The sequence below is a fragment of the Pleurodeles waltl genome, chromosome 4_1, assembly GCF_031143425.1.
Source record: "Pleurodeles waltl isolate 20211129_DDA chromosome 4_1, aPleWal1.hap1.20221129, whole genome shotgun sequence".
NCBI classification, from domain to species: domain Eukaryota; kingdom Metazoa; phylum Chordata; class Amphibia; order Caudata; family Salamandridae; genus Pleurodeles; species Pleurodeles waltl.
Genome location: NC_090442.1, coordinates 602,455,768 through 602,475,778, shown reverse-complemented (window position 1 = coordinate 602,475,778; position 20,011 = coordinate 602,455,768). Strand labels below are relative to the sequence as shown.

Genomic DNA, 20,011 nt, shown 5'->3' with positions numbered 1-20,011 from the left:
GTCAATTGACAGATTTAATAGATATAACCCATCACCATCACCAGACGTTGTTGTAACAAAAATAGTGACTTCATTACTAAAACCTGGCAAACTTGCAACAGATATGTCGTTCTATAGGTCCCTATCATTACTGAATACAGAATATAAAATACTAGCTAAAATGTTAGCACAGAGACTCCTCCCCTTCATAGGCACCTTGATCTACACAGATCAATGTGGATTTATACCGACTCGTAACACCTCCCTAAATGTACACCGACTATATCACATTATAGATCATACAAGAGAGAGATATCCCCCAGTGGGTTGTCTTTCTCTGGATCTTCGCCAGGCAACTGATACCTTAAATTGGGATTACTTTTCGAAGTACTGACGCGATTTGGGCTCCCGAATGACTACATACTCTGGGTGCGACTGTTATACGCTGATCCCACAGCAAGAGCACGCACTGGACAGAACATTTCAAACTTCTACCACATTTATAGAGGTACTAGACAGGGATGCCCACTGCCCCCCTGCTGTTTGTTTTGGCGGTGGAACCTCTGTCACACCGACTCCGACATGACGCTGAGTCGTGGGGAATTGAAATAGGCACTACAGTGCACTCGATATCACTATATGCCGATGACATTATACTATACGTGAAAGATCTAGGTCAAAACCTAAAGTCTGCTGCACAAATATTCTACGATTTCGCACCATTGTCAGGACTAGAGACCAATTACAATAAATCCATAGCATTCTTATTCTTTAAAATGGACATGTGTGACACAATTACCTTTGGTGACAAACCACTGCAAGTAGCCGTGGACACTTTCCGATACCTAGGAATCCAAATATATATCGAACCCCATTGGATTTGTTAGAGGGCAACCTACAGAGAGCGATGGCTTTGCTTAAATCACAGGTCCAGTTCTGGATAACACTGCAGCTGTCCATTGCGGGCCGACTAGCACTGGCAAAGATGGTAATGCTGCCCCGTATCTTGTACTACTTTATGAACCTGCCGGTGAGGGCGCCTGATACCTACTTTAAAACACTCCATTCTATGTTGGTGGACCTCGTCTGGGGGAAGGGGAGGCGCCGGATTAGCTTAGTAAAACTACAAATGCCGGCGGACGAGGGAGGTATGGGTGCGCCAGATTTTAAAGCCTACTGTGTGGCGGGCCAACTTCAATGGCTTGCATACTGGTTGGCTGGACGAAATTTACATGAGATAGAGTTCACCCAATCAATGTTAGATAGGAGCTGCCTACATTCGCTGATCTGTCCCGGATCCCGCCCCCGGGGAGGCTGCCACATTTGTTACGAGTGGCCTTGCAGTACTGGAAGCTTGCTCTCAGATACACCGCCGACACAGTTCCCTATGCCTCAGATATTCCACTGTTGGGGCTACCTGTGAATGTTGAAATACTGACTTAAAGTAGGATACAAGGGTGGACACAGGAGGGAGTATATACTATTGGGATGCTATTCAAGGACCGTCAGTTACTCACACATATGGATTTCATTCATGAACACAACTTGCCTACCTCACTGTTTCTGTTATACACAAACATAGTACACTACATCAAAGACCACTGGGCTCCAGATCGTATAGAGCCCCCAACGCACGATTCCATTCATACATTGCACATCATAGGGTATGGGAGGCACCTAATCAAATGGCTTTATAGAGGGCTTAGAGTACATTTACAAAAGCCCCTTACCCCCCTAAGAACCAAATGGAGGGCAGACATGGGCAGGGAACTCTCAGATAAAGAGTGGTCTTCTATTCTGGTGTACCTAAAACAAGTATCCCGAAATACGAGGTTCAAGTTCATACAATATACCATACTACACAGAGCGTATCTTACACCACATAGGCTACACATACTATTCCCGGCACTCTCACCGGCATGTGCAAGATGCAGGGCCGACGATGCAGAACTGCTTCATATGCTTTGAAGCTGCCCTAGTATCACTCAATACTGGCACAACGTGGGTACCATATTAGAGAGGGTGATGGGAAGATGTGACTGGCAGATGGCAGAGGCATGCCTGCTCGGCCTATTCCCACACACCAAAAAAGGGAGGGTGTTGTCACGCTTTGCAGACTTGGCCCTACTGTTAGCAAAACACCTTTTAACTAGGCGCTGAAAGGCTACAATAGCACCCTCGATATTACAGTGGAGTGCAGCGGTGGTGGAGTGGGGCACAGTGGAGAGTACCACCCTCAGACGGGAGGAGAGCAGGGAGCTAAGAAAACACCCTATGGCATTAGACTGGGATGCGTTACTAGAAACTTAAAAAATAGCATACGAAGATGAAAGGGAGACTGACTGAAGAAATAAAGATCACTCATAACATACCACTGAGATTATTGAAGTCCACCTGTAGGAACTGAAAATTGGTGACACTTGCAATGGGCTATGGAGTTATTCTCTCGGGGTCACAAATACGCTGCAAGATCTCTTACGGGCTAGAAGTATGGTGTGGTCGCGTGTTGCATAGCGAATGGTTAAGGCGAGACACATCACTGCTGTGACTATCATTTGAGAATCTGATGTCAAGTTTAAAGGGGAGGGAGGGCGGGGAATGTTATTTGTTATTAGTTATTAAAAGAACGCATTACCAATTGTCAGAGTTATATATGCCATGATCATGCTAAATAACTATACATCGGGCTGGAACGAGCTTCATAGATGCACTTTGACTTAAGGTTGGAATCTTAAAGCTATAATATACAAATGTTAACTACTGTGAAAAAGACCATAAATAATAGGCAAACATGCCACAAAGCACAATATGCATGATATTGTATAAACTGTGATGAAACAATAAAAATGTGTTTAAAAAATAAATGTACATCTGGCCCTAGATTCAGTAAAAGGCACCCTATATTGCGCACTGACTTTTATCAAATCTGTTCTGTTTTTGCAAACCAACCTATGTACTAATAGGTCTGTCGCAAAAACCCAAATCGTAATGGGTTGCAATTTGACCTACCTCATTAATATTAATGAGGTAGGTTGCAAATTGTGACCCACTATGAATCGCAGACATTGCAGGGACGGTGGTCTGTTGAGGATAGTGCCCCACCATGCCTGTGATTTTTTTTAAATAAAGCATTTTTTTTAAAAATCAACCGATTTTCTTTAAAGAAAAAGTGAATGTTTAAAAAAAAAAAAAAAAAGACATTTGTAACTAACATTTTTTAAGGGTACAGAGTGGTTCATGGTACCACTGACTACTCTTAGAAAATATTTTTTTTACCATTCTCAAAAGGGAAGGAGTCCCCTAGGCATCACTACATTTTAATAGTTGAGAAAAGCTTGTTGTTTTGCAACCAGAATGGGTCACAAAACATTAATACATAGCACTGCAAATCAGTGTTTGGAAGGGACACTCTAAACCTGTCCCTTCCAAATACCGAACCAGAGTTTCTTCGCAAACCCAAATTGCGATTCGGTGGTGTGTTACCAAATCTCAGTTTGTGGTGTCTAAATAACAAAAGGTCTCTTTGCATTCACAAGTAGCCTGATACTGCGACCCGGGCGGTTTGCAACTGAAAGAAGGCTTCAAACATCTGGCCCAAATTTCATAAAAAATTAAGATTTTTGGTTTTGGGGCTTTACAGTATTTTAGCAGCAGCTATGTATGGCCTATTCGCATATGATGCTGCCCTGATCCATGCAGCAGAAAATGCCCATGCTTCTGCATTTAGTGTACAACATTCAAGACCAGTTGAGCATCATAGTAGAGACTTGTGCATTACAATGGGGCTGTGTATTACAATGGGGTTTTCATTTCCCTTGTAGTGGTGGGACAGAGACTGCTGGCTTGTAGTTTGGAGAGGAAACTTAGAGGGATTGTCTTTAGTGGTATGTTCCCACATTTACCACATTTCATGTAGGAGAAAATATTTCTATTCACCCTTTTGCGAGAGGACAAAAATTAGATAGTAGAGCGTTGCTCATGTGTTGTATGCACGCCACTCCACAACGTATAATTTGCACCATCTTTCAGATGAAATGCATGACAGCTGCTTGATTGCAGGCAAATTGGATGAATAAGATTCCACTGCCATTTCACCCGACCATTGTTTAATTGTACCCCTATGCACGCGTATGCAGTAGAAGTGAAGATACAATTTTTCATATGTACAACAGCTGTCGTTTTAAATGCAGTACTTGTCCATTTTTAAGTATCGGCGTCTGGTTGCAAAAGGCCCATAGTGGGATTAGCAAGAATTTATAGTGAGCTTATAGTGTGTCCATTGTTTAGCATTGGTTGGCTTTATTGTCACTTTTGTCCTTGCTTCTTATTCAATGGCTTTCCATCTTTATTTTGTCCCTCTTTTGTTTGTCCCTACTGTGAAGGATAGCCTCTTTAACATTATTTTGCTTGGGTGACTTCTATCCTTCCACTGCTTACTTTTAGGGAACAACTTTTTTCTTTTCGTTTAAGCACTCTATGAGAGTGCATGTGTTTTGGAGCTCTCCTCCTTGTGAGATTTTTCCAAACACCACCCACCCCCATGCTCCATGTTGTGCTGCTCACCCTCTCTTGTCTGCTTCTCCCTGCTCTCTATGTTTCTATGTTTCTCTCTCTGTTGTGGTGTTGTGGGCGTCTTGCCCCACACCACTGTGCTGCTCTCTTCCTCATTTACTGATCTCTCTCTCTCTCGCTCTCTCGTGTGCTTTTTCCCTGCTCCTCTGTTCTTTCCAATGTGTCCTTTTCCCACGTCTCCCATTGTCTCTTCTGGATTGGGGCATGGAAAACAGTGGCTTTTACATTGCAGGGAAGAGAACATGCTAAATCCAGTTATTCAAGATGTATGTTTCCATAATCGAGATGTTTTGAGAAAAATAGGAAAGGCATATGCATCAATACGATCAATGTGAATGGTTTCCACAGGTCGGTCTGGTGTGGCCATAAGTAATGGAAGAGTCTCCCTCTTCATCTCTGCAGGTGTAATGTATTGAGTGGATGGTGTAGAGAATGTATGGGATCTTGTGGTGCTTTTACAGTCATAGTAAACTATGTAATCTTATGTTCCTTTACTCACCGTGAGCTTGAGAACTGATAGCAGCACACTTGTTCCTCCAGCACACCAAATTATCTACTAGAGTTGGTATTTTTCTAGAGAATCACAGCCACATACATGGATGTGTGACCTATCAAGCATACACATATCCTTTTCAGATCTAATATACAACTGTAGTTCAAGGTATTTCCTTCCTGACCACAGTGCTGAAGAAAGTGTTTGACCCTTTTAGGCACTAGAATAGGAATGAAGCGTGTTGATATATAACATCTTGTTTTTAATCTTGTGGATTGAGTCCCATTGGATTAAACATTTTTCACAAGTTTTTAGGAGGCTTCAGTGAGACCTTATGAGACATCGCAACAGTTCACAAACACCTCAGAATTTCAGTGAGCTTACACAGGTCACTTCTGAGTGTGAAATATGGTATTATAAAAGAAAGCATTGAATAGGCACCCTTTGACCATTCGTACACACTGTCAGGACTTAATACCTCAGTGACACTGGATCCAACTCATCTAATCTCTCAATTGTAGGAGGCCCCTATCCTTTCTAAATGTAATACTTTTGCTTTCCAGAGTACTGTATTAATCACACAGTGATAGAATTCCACAATAAAAACAAATACCTGCAAAATAATTGGACTAGTTTTGTCAGGGCTTGGTAAATTGGGTCGCATGGGCAAAGCTGGCAGTGGCTAACATTTTGGAAGTGTATATATTTATACTTCCAAGGTGGCTGCCACATTCTGTGTTGCAACTTGGCAAGACACAAAGCAGCAGCCACTGTGAAAGTATGTTTTATTAGTCCAAGATGGCTGCCATGTAAATCATGCCAAACTGTATCACGCAGTGTAGCGGCCAGTTTGAAAGTATACAAATACACTTCCAAGATGGCTACCCAGTTCATCACACAAAATGGAGGCAATCTTTGGAGGATAAAAAAAACACTTCCAGGATGGCTGCCATTTAGCTTCACAGCCTTTTTCCTCATATTGCACCATGGATTATGGCAGCCATCTTGTAAATATAATAAATACACTCATGACGGCCACCGCTATTGACTGCCAATATCTGTGCAATTTTAAAAGCATGCAACATTGGCAAAGCCAATACCAATGAGTGGCTTGAAATTGACAGGTGATGCTAGATGGGCAGCTGTTGAGGGCAGCATGTAAAAGATATGCTGCTCAATCATGGGGGAGGGGAGAGGGAGACAAAGAGAAAGAGATGGAAAGAGAATGAAGCAGAAGCAGGACATGCTGTACCTTGGAGCCTTAAATCATAAATGAGAATGGGAAAAAGATGTGTTCTAATACATCAGCGGTGTAGGGATGCACTGAACTAATCAAGAGCAAGGATAAAACCTAAATCCTCCATAAGTGACACAAATACAACAATGGGGGAGCAAAGCAATCGGATCCGGAGCAGCTACATGAAAAAGACAAAGAAGCCCTCCAATGAATATAAAGCCCATTATAAGAGGTTTAGGAGTACTGATTACAGTGCTGTGACAGACAACTAAAACGGTTTACAATGAGACATAAACAACTTGATCCTCCAAGGCCCATTTACTGCTATGATTGGCTTTTGACTTGTTAATAGCCTAAGTGCTCAAGTCTTAATATTTATTTTAAGTAACAAGAAGAGAACAGACCCTTTAGTGTGTTGTGAAACTTCAACCTCATAAAAGAAACACTGATAACGGGGCACTGCCAAATTCCTTAAATTACAATGGGTAGGTAGATGGTCTGTGCATTCAAAAACTATTATTATAATTGGTGAAAGCCGTGGAAGAAATGCTTATTTTTTCAGTGTAGTTGGATTGAAACAAAAGTTAATAATATATTATTTTTGCAGGTGAATAATTCTGTACAGAATAAACAAAGCACATTAATATTTGCCTTTGGATTTCTTAGGTCTTAGCTGTCAGTGGTTGATTTCAATTCATTTGTAACATCCCATGAAAGCATGAATAAAATAAAGTAATATGAGCAGTAAATTTTCTGAGAGGGGATACATACGTTTCTATACTATGAACATTCTATGTTGGTCATTTCATAAATTGGTTGGCTGGTACACACCAGTGTAGTCTATTCTAAATGGCTAGTGAATGTGGAGCCCACTCGTGATTTATTATATTGAGTGGGTATAGTTACGGGTGCATTCTACTTATGTATTTGTTAATTTTGCGGGTATTCGAACATTGAATTTAAAAGCTTACCTTTCATTAACATACCCAGCAGGGCGGGACCGTGGGTGACCGTTGAGCAATCTTTGGCATCTTAATCAATTCGTGAAGAGAGGAAACATTTAAAGGAAAGAGAGAGAAGACCACTGAACACTTCACAAGCGACACAGTAGAGCATTTTGCTAACTTTAGGCAGTGGACAAGCATCTCTGAGATTTTTTTCACATTTTTTATCTGAACATTGCTCAAGTTGTTGAGTTGAGCATAGCAGCGCGCAAGCGCTGCTTTTCCGACGTGTTGGTATCTATGTGGGCTTTTAACCACATCCACCGTACGCCCATCACTTTCACTCATTCGTGGGCTTGCCTTTCAAAAACCCTTTGTTATCATTGGTAAATGCTTATGTTTGTCACTCTTTGGGGTGGTTTTGTTATCGCCTTCAACACTGACCTTGTTACATGGATAATTGCACGTTTGTCAATACGTTTACTGCAAGTAAACTTCTTTTTCCTTATGTGTCTCTCTTTCGCGCTCATGGCGGCCGTGACGCTTTGAATCAGCTTGCTTATGTCAACTGTTTTACTTTTCATTTCAATTTATGTGGCAAGAAAAGTCCTATTAGGATTTTACAATGCTAATAGCTCTAACTCGAGCAAATGCAAGACCCACTGCATTACAAATGCTTGTTAGTGTTTCAATGTGTTTGTGCACCTCGTCTGTTGCATCTGTTTTTTTTTCAAGAAGGCAAGTCAAATTAGGTTCGGGATTTACGTTTGTGTTGGATCAGTCCTGTCCCAGAAGCCAAATTGGTAAAAAAGCTACCTTAGCAATAAAAATAGGCCACAAATGCAGGGTCACACCCTGCCTTCAATCCCAGTCTAGTCCACGTGGCACTTCCCGTTTCTGACAGTGCTGGGCCTATGGCCATTCTCAGCTCAGGGGCTGAGCAACTAGGAAGCCATGATATTGTAAAAACACATACTGCAAGCCCTTTATTTTATCAAAATAGTTTTAACTTGCTGACACTGCCAAGCAAGATCTTCTATAGATGAAGCTGGCTAATTAAGTAACATGAAGCTAATATCCAACCATTGCTCTTAGTTGCTACTAGATGGCATACAGCTGTGTTGGGTCTTGTTAGTTCTGATCTGTTCTGGCGTCATATACATTCTTTTAAGCTGGTATCTATCTTATACCTTAATGAAAAGTCCCACATTTGATTTTCATGTGAAACACTGCAATCTGTTGAGGAAAGTGCTCAGCGAGGATTGGTTGAGTAGCAACCATATATGGCTTTATAGATTTTACCAGTGTCCAGGAGACACCATTGGATAAATAGGACATAATCATCTGTAATCTTAGTAACATCATCCGAAGAACTCCACTGTGACAATGGACATTTCAACTTTACTATTCTAGAATTTGTTGATGTATAATTGTTTTTTCTGAATGAAGTTTTGCATTTTCTTTGACACACAACATTAATGCAATTGGTAGCCTAAACAACATGTTTAGGTATTTAGGCTTAGCTGAAGTTGTGGTTTGGCCAATGCTTTGTTTACTTTATTGATTTGCCCTCAGATATATTTATACAGGTAACCCTTCATAACAAGTTGGTCACAAATCCTGGTGTGTCCAATTTGGTATTCCAACTTAAGTGCTAGTTGCGCTAGTTTTTACCTCAGATTTGTTCGCCAGGTACATTCTGGTGCAAATCCTACAGGAAATTGGTGCATATTTTGAGTTTTGCAACTCAGACAAGGGTAAATTATCTACCTTTCTAAGTTTGAAAGCTCACTGTTGTGCACCTGGTAAACACAATGGCTTGTGTTATTGCCATTTATCAGATACGCAGTCTGCCCCCATGACTGCACTCACATTATGTTGAGATCCTCAGTCTTCATGACATCACATGGATTTCTTTCAGCTTTATATATTGGGTCATGGAGTGCTCTGAAAAAACATAATGGAAGCATAACTAATCAGATTTAACATTGTTATTAAGTAACCCATGGTATCTATTTTTTGAGTGTATTGTTGTAGCATCTTCTTTTATACAGGTAGTTCTCTAGGGAGATAAGCAAGGTGGAATGTCTGAATCAGATCTTGACAGTGAAATGCTACACCTGCAAGGATTAAATAAAAGGAGCCTTGAATGTAGCAATTTCAAGATATTTTTAAATGAGTTGCTGGAAAACCATGTAACAGGTTTTTAACTTGTCACATTTTCAGAGTTTTATTAACTATAGGCCCAAAGGTGGATTCATCAGTTGTCTGTTCGGATTTGCCTCTGGTTCTTTGGGCTCTGTAGGTTTTATCTTTTGAACCGCTGGCCACCATCCTTCTGGCTTCTGTTGTTAATGTGTTTTTGTTGTCACCGAGGATTGTAGACTTCAGAGAATTGTTGTGTCCAAGTCCTTACCTCAAAATCTTTCTCCACATGGTCTCTCAATTGTACATGTCAGCCAGTGTTTTGCCTGAATTGCCTTTTGGCTGAGCATTCTCTGATACCATGCTTCGACTAGAACAGGGGTTTCTTATTTTATCTTCAAAGCAATATTTCCTTTCATAAATCTACCACTCTGTGTACTGTGTTTGGTTCCATAGGCAAGGGAGGGTAAGCAATTTCAAAGCCCTACCTCTTCTCTGAGTTTTCTCTCCCTGCCTCTATTAAAAGGCATTCCATTCATGTCATGGCTACCTCTTTGGAGGAAATGTTGGCTACGATTATCTGATGTGTTATGTTCTAGGCGGGGTGCTTGTGCATAATTGTGACCATTTATGATTTGATGGTGGGGACACACACTGCAGCATTTGGTTTTGGTGTTCTGGGTGCTGTGCACCAGTAATATTTTGTTGCTGTTTGTTAAACAAAAAAGTCATATATTGCAGTCCTCTGGCTTCCATCTGGTTTGTGTTCTGGGTGTACACTTAGACGTGCCTGGTATATCCTAAAAGGAGGGTCAATTAAGTATTAATATTCTAATTACGAACCTTTAACCTTAATGATTTCAAGTCCAGCCTTCCTTATCACAGTCCTTCTTTTCATCCCTTTCGCTACTTTACCTCCCAGAGTCTGGTGCTTGATCCCAGTGGCAGCCTGTACTTTTAGTAGGGAGAGGGGGCGGTCGGGGCACAAACGCTCACATAAACACCCATGCATTCACACATGCATGCGCAAACACACACACACACCCATTCACAACATTCTTTCCAAAATATTTAGTCACACACGCACACACCAAATATTACAAATGAAATCCTACTTACCTCATGCACAGTGCTCTGTCTCAGCGATCCCAGAGGGGCTGCACTGCAGCCATTGAGAGAAGGCAGCAGGCCCTCACTCGTCACAGACTGGGATGGGGTCATTGAGACTGCTGACCCCCGCCCACTCTGTGACGAGGTGTCAGTGATTGGCACTCAGCCCAGGGCACTTCAGGGCTTAGAACTGAAGTGTCCAGGTCAGAGACAATCAGTGACACTCTCCCTCGTCATGAGAGGGAGGGCTTTGAGGTGCTTTGGCTGGCTGAAGAGGCCCCTCCCACAGGAGCTATAACTTCTTCAGCCCGGCAAAGTTAAGCTCAGACAGCCAGGAGCCTGAGCATTTAGCGCATGTCTAGCTCCTGGTTGCCTGACCAGAAAATAAAGTGTTTGTCAGGCTGACCTTTGCTCAGCCTGACAGACACTTTTTCTGGCAGCCAAACGGTGAGGGGGCGTGGCCCCTCAGCCCATTAGGACAGGTTGCAGTTGCTTGATACCTACTGGATGTTCTATAGGCCAGTAGAAAATTACATCTGAGAGCAGAAAGACAGCTTTAAAAAAGTATTATGAATAGGAGGAAATTCATAAGCTCTTGCTGTGTAGGACTGTTTAGGTGAAATTAGTTGATATCCTATATTTGCTTCCATGTTGAGGTAATGCTCAATCGGCACATACAACCTCTATTGCAGCCTGCACTGAACAATCATTATTTTATACCTAATATCAACATTGACATTTTGTTCAAGGCAATGATCATCAATGCATATTTCTTACTTGTTTATGACTTCTTACTAAAAATACTTGCTTTCTTTTGTAGGTAATTTGTGAAGTTTCCTATTGTTCGGTGGCTGATGTAGACAAGGCTGTTTCTGCAGCAAAAGATGCCTTTGAAAATGGAGAGTGGGGAAAGATGAACGCGAGGGACAGAGGCAGGTTACTCTACAGGTGAGTAGTGGATTATTTTTATTATTGGAAATAAAGCCCCTTGCCTGCGAATTTGACTCTAAAATTCATTTTTTAATTTGATGAAAAATCAGTCATGTAATATTTATAAGGGACATTTAGAAACGTTAATGTGAATCCACATCCCACAAGAAAGAGAAAGTGGTGAAGAACCGAAACTTATCCAGGTGGATTGTCCTGTCTATAAAAACATGCTATATCGTAGTCCAGAAGGATCCCCTGAAGGCCGCCCGGGCTCATTATACAAGGGAATGGGCTGCTTCACTGACATTAGCAAGATATATTTCTCCTTTGGTCATCTGCCAGGATGCAAAATGGATAAACATGCATAGGCTCACAAAGCACTGGTGCCTCCACAGTCAAGTCCACAGATTAGGCCATTTTGCCCACCCGTTCGGTAGGACTTTTTAGTGTGTGCCCACTCCACAGTGAGTGCACTCCTCAGACCTTCCCCCTTTTGGGTGGGTGCTACAAAAAGGAGACGAAACTGCAGTTTAAAGTGTCCATCACAAGAACAAGTTACTTACCTAATGAATTTCTCACTGCCTTACCTCCTCTCCAGTCTGTGAAGTGGATATTTGTAACTGTTAAAAATGTAACTGTTACTGCAGTACTACTGTGTAGACTTGGCTCATTGCCACCTCCAATCTTTAGGTTGACCTAGTACCGAAGGTGCAAAAAAACATTCAGGATAACTGGTGTCAGGATGCAGGACCAACACAATATGTGGCTCCACTCCATCACTTTTGGAGGTGGTGCTGGTGCGCAGGAGCAGTTGCTTCGAAAAATCTGACTGGCACACTGGGATAGTCAAAAAGTGATGAATCTGCAGATAGATAAATTATCCGGCAGAGAGAGTCTTACCAAAGGTAATTATCTTGTTCCTCTAGAAAAAAATAGAGTAATTTTCTTGTTATTGATGCTTTTTTCATTTCAACTCGTCCAAAAGGTTCCCAGTTCTGTTGAAACAGTTGCGAAGGTCCCCCCAACAACTAAGGCACGTGTTCCACAATCTATGTTGCAGTTCCCCGGTTTACAGTGTGATGTAGTTGCTGTACTGGGAGAGTGACTAGTGTCACTAAAATCTCCTAAAACCAGTGATAGGTGACATTTTAAATTGCCAATTCTATGTTTCATTCTTTTGAGAAATAGAAAATGCATTGCCTGAGCTAGTTTACTGAACAAATGAGGTATTTGCACCTGTGACTGGATGACTTTAAACCTCCTTGTGCCAAAGGCCTCTCCCAGCTTTGAGGTTTAGAGGAAGCACTGGGCAGGCAGACTGAAGTTTGATGCCCTGACATTTGCTAGGGAAAAAGCCCTCCCTTCATCTTCTTCATTTCTAGACTAGACACACCCAGAAAATCATGTTGTCTGCTCTCTGGATCATTCTGGGAAAGAGCCAAAGGAGAGATCTAGAATGGGTGTGTAGTGGACTCTGCTGGACTGGTTTGTGAGGATGGATTTGGAGGGCATGAAGGGCTGCATTTTCAACACGACTAATCTCAACCAGGTTGAATCTGTCTGCAGATTTTACCTTTTCGAGCCAAATTACATATTGGATTTAAACTTGATAATTTGATCACCACCACCATTGTGAGGTTCAAATTAAGATATAATTTAATCTTATAAGTGAGCACTCTTCGAGCAACCTGTCAGGGGTCATTCATCTTGAAGTGTTGGAAATAATATGCTGCTTCACAGCTCCCTAATGGAACTAGATTAATCAGGCAAGTTGGCCTGTACTTTTACTATAGTTTTACAAATGGGTAGGTTTTATTTAATGTGGTACCTTTTTGTTGTAGGGATTCATTTTTAATATTGTACCATTCTGGCACCATTCTATACCATTGTGCCATAGGTCCTGCCAATTAGTATTGCCATTCCCTAATGGTCAGCAGTGGGATAATCAAGACATACCATAAAATGTGTTGCTTATACCTGCTTAGTGGTTTGCGTCACAAACTTGAAGTCAAAAGTCCAGAAAACCAAAATGCAAAAAACATAGGGAAATGTTATAAAGTTGCCATTCTTTGCATTGCTTTCTTGACAAATTCCACTTCTTCTTCCACTCTGATGGCAAGCAGCAAACAGGGAGGAGTAATTTGTTTTACTTTCATATTTTTTCTTGTTCTAAGTTACAGCATTTGCATAATGCACTTCCTTTTTGGAACAGCATTAAACACAACAGAAGAAAAATACCATACCATAATTTAGATTTTTTAAAATATTTTAATAAATAATGACACCTAAATGACAAAAATCCAATAAATGGAACCAGAGATGTACATTTTTAAAGGTTAGCCCCAAAAACCACAAAAGGCAAACTGTGGTTATCTGGTCATGTTAGACGAGGTGAAAGTCAAAAGTTAAGGCGGTCCGCAATGGAACACAGGTCAGATACAAGGACCAGGTTCATCCCAGTGGAAAGTTTACCCTCTGACTTTGAAACTTTAATGGAGAAGATGTGCTGGTCAACGAGTCCTCACCAGAGGAAGGTGCCAAGTGGATCCGAAGCAGGGCTTGACAATGGCGGATTGCTGGAGAGAGGGGGCCCGGTGTGGTGGTAGAGGAAGGCAGGAGTGAGTGAAGCCTGAAGTCTGTGCCCAGGAACATTTTGACGTTGATAGGTTTCTGCCTAGCTGCAGTCCTGATAAATCCCTCTATGTTCAGACATTTTTCTGGATGACAGCTTTCCCCCAGTAGGGCAAACCAGCACACTGAGGGGAACCAGCAGTGTTGATGCTGCAGCTTCGACAGTCAGTAAAATCCGATTTGGCCATTATGTTGAATTTTATATTACTATCTGAAGGAGTCATTAAACCATTTTTCTAGCTACTCCTATACCGGAATTATTAAGCGTAATAGTGTAAACCAGTGGGAGAGAGCTAACCTTGCCACAGTGAAAAACTACTGTTAGGGCATATGAAACAATAAGTATGCATGCCCTCATTTTAAATACCATGCTCACCGCCCTATGGGCTTTTAAGGCCAACCGTAGGGATGATTTATAATTAATAGAGAGGAAGGTTTAGGCCTAGCAAAATGTTTATTTTGGCAAGTCGAAATGTCAGCTTAAAACTGCACACTGAGGCTGCAGTGGCAGCCCTGTAGGGGTGTTTTGCAGTGCACTTTGCTACTTTATTGGATGGCACAATGAGTGCTGCAACCCACTAATAGCATTTAATTTACAGGCCCTGGGTACACGTGGTGCCATGTAGTTGGGACTTCCTTTAAATTTAGGCGTTTACCAGTTCTAGCACGTTTAGAGAGGAGAGCACAAGCACTTTACCACTAGTTAACAGGGATAAATTGCACAGTCCAATGGGCAGCAAAACCATGTTCAGCAAAAGGCAGCAAATGTCTGGGGGAATACCACACAAAATATGATCATCTTCAACAACAACATTTATTAAAGCTTGCAGTTTCTAAAACAATAAAAAGGAGGAGTTGAGTAAGAATGCCTAGTCAACTTTGCCATGTGTAAGACAAGACAGTTACTTTTTTGGGTACTAACCTTATTACTTGGGGTTTAATACATTGAATACTATATTATTATCAATAATGTTCTTGCCTATACAACTATCTGTACACCCTGACATTTTTGCTAACCCCACCACGCCAGACAATTATTTCTGTTACATTGTCTTATGAAAATGTAATAAAATTATTCTGAAAGGAGTAATAAGCACATCTGGCTCATTTACTTGGTAGTCCTCCTAAACGTTTCCTAGTGTCATTGTTAGATAAATTAAATATATATTTCTTTGGTTAATAAAAGCAATGTAGATTAAAGTTTACATAATCATAAAATACAGTGCAATAAAAACACCATCAAAACTTGCATAGCCATTTCATTTATTCAATAAAGGTTACAAATAAAAACAAATACACATTTAAGACATCATGTTGTTTCTTTGTCTGATTGCTCCATTTGAATAATTAATCATGGCAATACATATAGGCTTTTCAGGCAGCATTTTTAAGCATAGCATAGCTGGTCTGTTAAGTGCAAAAATTCAGTAATTTCAGCAGCAGGACCAAATAAAATTTCATAATGGTCATAAAAAGCTAACAAAATGAATTGCATTGTTGACTGATTAGATACTAAGGGCCAGATGTAGGAAGCCGGCAAATTGCGAGTTGCAATTTGCGCCCCCATAGCGACTATGGGCACTCACGGGGATGGAGGCCTGCTGGGAACAGCAGACCTCCATGTCCGTGACTGCTTTTAAATAAAGCAGTTTTTTTTTTCAAAGTGTAGCCCGTTTTCCTTAAAGGAAAACGAGCTGCACTTTGAAAAAAAAACGAAACCTTTAGTTTTGGTATTTTTTCAGGGCAGGTAGTGGTCCCTTGGACCACTGCCTGCTCTGAAAAAATATATTTGGGTCCACTCACAAAGGGGAAGGGGTCCCATGGGGACCCCTTCCAGTTTGCGAGTGGGTTACCATCCACTTCAAGTGGATGGTAACTGCGACTCCATTTGCGACCGCGTACGCAAATGGAATTGCATACCACTGCGAGTCGCAAATAGGAAGGGAACACCCCTCCTATTTGCGAGTCGGAAATGTATTTTGCGAGTCGGTTCCGACTCGCAAAATGCATTTCTGCATAGCAAACACACGTTTGCGACTCGCAAACGGCGATTTTCGTCCTTAATCACATGGGCAAGCAGAAAGCTTATATGACAAGGCCCAGCCCTTGGGTAAGCTTAAAACAAAGCGGACAATACTTAACCTAAAACACGCAAGGAGATACCTATGTTGTGTTTTTAGTTCAAATTTCTTTATTGAAATTTCAATACTGATCTCCAAAAGGAGAAAACAAAGGGTGACGCAGCAACCACCAGTATTGAAAAGAAAGTTTACCAATCAAAGTACCAACACCCAACCCCACCTCCTTAATCCCTCCCCCACCAGGTGCACTATTATATGACAACACTAACAATAACAATGTGCATGTGGGGTAGCCCCAGTCCCCTGTTTGAGTCCCTGAGAGTCATTCCTGTCTAGAAGGCGTAGGAGTCGCAGGTACTTAGGGCAAGCCAGTTACCTGAACTCCCTGGAAAGGAAAGAGCTATAAGCGTAAGTGTGAGCATTTCCATGTCCAGGATTTGCCACAATCTGTGTAACCACCCTAGCTGTGTTCGGAGAGTGGGGGTTCCCAGTGGGCAAGGATGTTTTGTAGAGCCACCCCCAATGCCAGTCCGATCTGATGCCCCCGAAGGGACTTAAGCGGGAAAGTCAAGGAGTTTGGAAGACCCGGTATGGTAAATGTCGGGAACCGAGGGAGTTGGGTATTCATATGAAGATCGATGTTGTTTAAAATTTCCTCCCAATAAGGAGTACGTTTCGGGCAGTCCCACAGAAGGTGTTCCAGTGTTCCCGGTGTGCCACATCCTCTCCAATAGTTGGGGCTGCATGAGTGGTTGCTCATGTGCAACTGAACCGGGGTGAGATACCAGTATGTGGCAATCTTCAGTGCCGTCTCCACATTAGTCGTGTAGTGGGCTGTATGGCGCGCTCTGTAATAAATCGCCTCCCACTCTCGGAGCGACAATGATCTACCTAGTTCTGCCTCCTAGCGTGCCTGACTTGTGACCCTGGGTATCGGGACAGACCTTTGGATCAGATCGTAAAGGTTGGAAATTATATGTTTATCCGTCGTCTTCAGGAGCAACCATTTTCGGTAGTTTGTAAGGGGCCTGCAGGCCCTATCGCAAATCGATGGGTGCACTACTCAGTGACAGATCTAAAGGTAGCTCATACTGTCAGTCTCTGGCAAAGTATGAGAGTCCCTTAGACTCTCAAAGGGTAGTAGTCCCTCTTCATCAAACAGGTGCCCTATGGAGCGGCATGACGGGGACGGCCAAAGACGAAAAGCTCCCTGATGCAAGCCTGTTGTAAATTCCGGGTTCCCCTCAATGGGCGTCAAAGGGAAAGGGTAGGAGGTCAAGCCTTGGGTATATGTCACTCGGTCTTACACGGGTAACAGGTAAGGAATACAGGCCCCATGATCAGTGGCGAAGCAGCAAAAAGGGAATCTTCCAAATGGAAGTGTCATTGATCACACGGTCCATAAACAGCCAGTGCTTATCCAACGCTGCTCATGACCATTCCACCAAGTAGCAGAGTTAGGCTGCCCTGTAGTTTTGCTGAAGAGCGGGGATACCCAGTCCCCCCCGAGCAAAGACTGATAGGCCAGGGGTCGGGTTATCGGATGCTTCTTTCCCCCAGTACAAATCGATTTATTTCACCCTGTAGTGCCGGAAACAGCCCGGGTGGAGGCTCTGCCGACAGAGCCTGAAACAAGAAAATTATTCTGGGAAGGAAAGACATTTTTATAGTGGCAATTCTGCATGCCATGAAATAGGGTAGAGTCTCCACTTGGTCAGGTCCTTTTTAACACTCTGAAGAAGAAGCTTATAGTTTATTGTTGATGTCTCTGGGACTGTCATAACTATCTTTATGCCCAAGTATGGAATAGATAGTGCCTGCCACTGAAACCGGTATTGCTGTGCCAGGTAGGTCACGGTCTCTGGAGGAAGCATGAGGCTGAAAGCCTGAGATTTTGAAAGGTTTATCCAGAAGCTCGACACCTTCCTGAAAGCCTCTGTCTCCCGCATAAAAGCAGGGCGACCACGACGTTGTCTGCATAGAGTGCTATAGTGTACTTCTTCTTGCCGAAAGCGGCACCCGTAATCCCTTGGTTGTCGCTCACCCACTGTGCGAAGGGCTCCATATAGAGAGCAAACAGCAGGGAGGATACTGGGCAGCCCTGGCGGGTCCGTGCCCAATAGGGAATGAGGGGGAGGTCACTCCATTGACTCTGACGGACACCTTCTGGTGGCTGTAAGCACTCACGATCCAGGCACGAAACCGAGGTCCGAGCAAAAATGCTCCAGTGTAGCCTGGAAGTATGGCCAGTGGACGCAGTCAACGCCTTCTTGTCATCTGTGCCAAGAAGCATAAGTTCACATCGCGAGCGCTGAGCTTTGTCTAAGATTTCCAATATTCACTTGATGTTCACTCAGTGGGGAATGAAGCCAGCATGGTTTGGGTCTACCAGGCCCGGCATCAGAGGATACAAGCAGGAAGCAGGAATGCCCATAAGCTATTTGATATCCACGTTGAGAAGGGAGATCGGTCTATAAGACCTGCATAGTGTAGTGTCCTTCCTGGGTTTGGAGAGCACAACCATGGATGCCTCCAACATGGAGGACGGCATCGTACCTGGCCCTGTAATCGCACTGATGAGGTGAATCAGGATAGGAGCAAGACTGCTACAGAACGTTTTGTAGGACAAGGCCGGAAGTCCATCTGTCCCTGGGGACTTTAAGGCCTCCAATCTCGCTATTGCAGGGATTACTTCCTCTATTCTTATCAGGGCATCCAACATGGCCATGTCTGTAGCCGTCAGTTTGGTTGTACGGGCCTGGTTGAGGTATTGGTGGGAGGTGTCAGGATGGGATTGCTGAGGAGAGTATATATCATGGTAAAACGTGCGAAAGGCTGAGGTAATCTGGGTATACCCACCACCTCAGTCCCATCTAGGGCCTTGAGTGGCTCCACCGCCGTTGCCTGCCTCTGGGAGTGGAGCCTATTAGCCAGGAGACACCCGCATTTATTGCTACCTACATAAAAAGAGTGGCGCAAATGAAGTGCTGCATATTCTGCCCTATCGATGTCAAGGCCAGCAAGCTGTGCACTGGCTGCCCCTAGCTTTCTTCAGACCCTCTGGGCCCGAGTTCTCTTTTGTATCCTCTCCAATTCCAGCACTTGTTGCTGTAGTTGTTCCCGTTTTTCCCTGTCGAATTGTGTTACCCGCCATGGAGATTGCAATGAATTCACCCCTAATGACTACCTTCAGCATTTCCCATAAGAGGGACATAGGTATGTCTGCGATGTCGTTTATCTCCAGGAAGGCAGTGATAGCTTTTCATTATCTGTGCCGCTACCTCAGGTCTCTGGAAGAAGGTGTCACTCAACCTCCAGGGGTGGTATCCTCTGAGCTGGGGCGAGACGTTTAGTACTAGAGAGACTGCCCTGTGATAGTGTGCGGGGCTCTATTGCTATCTGTCTAAGAGTGTTTTGGATATCTGTGGTGCCTAGAAAAAGATCTAAGCGGGCAGAAGTCCGGTGCGCATGAGAGTAGAAGGTGAAATCTTCCCCTCCATAAATCCTTGAGACCTATCTCCTCCAACCACCCGCTCCCAGCCGGTGACAACGCACCCGTCCCCCCGAATCTAGAAGCTGATCTGTCCATGTCATTATTAAAGACAATGTTAAAGTCGCCCCCTATAAGCACTTGTCTGTCTACATGGTCATAACCTCAGCAACAATCGATGTAGAAATGCCTCCTGACCCTCATTGGGTTCATACACTGACCCCACTGGGTAGTTGGAAGACTCCCAAAAGTATCCGGAATGCTAACAGGTGACCCTTAATTTCAGCGATCTTGTCCCCTACTCTCCTGCAGAAGGAGCATGAGGCTAAAAGTGCCACCCCAGCCACCTCAGCAGGAGAAAAACTGCACAGGAAAAGATCTAGAGCAAAGTCTATGATG

At 43.0% G+C, this 20,011-nt stretch overlaps 1 protein-coding gene across 2 annotated transcripts in view; it reads left to right on the top strand.

The window, feature by feature from the left end:
- The window catches only part of ALDH1L2 (aldehyde dehydrogenase 1 family member L2), a 244,522-nt gene that overhangs the window by 145,274 nt on the left and 79,237 nt on the right, over positions 1-20,011 (top strand). For both annotated transcript variants that reach the window (XM_069229012.1, XM_069229011.1), the window contains one exon: positions 11,301-11,428. In XM_069229012.1, the coding sequence (XP_069085113.1) occupies positions 11,301-11,428 (128 nt within the window). The remainder of the gene's footprint in view (positions 1-11,300; positions 11,429-20,011) is intronic.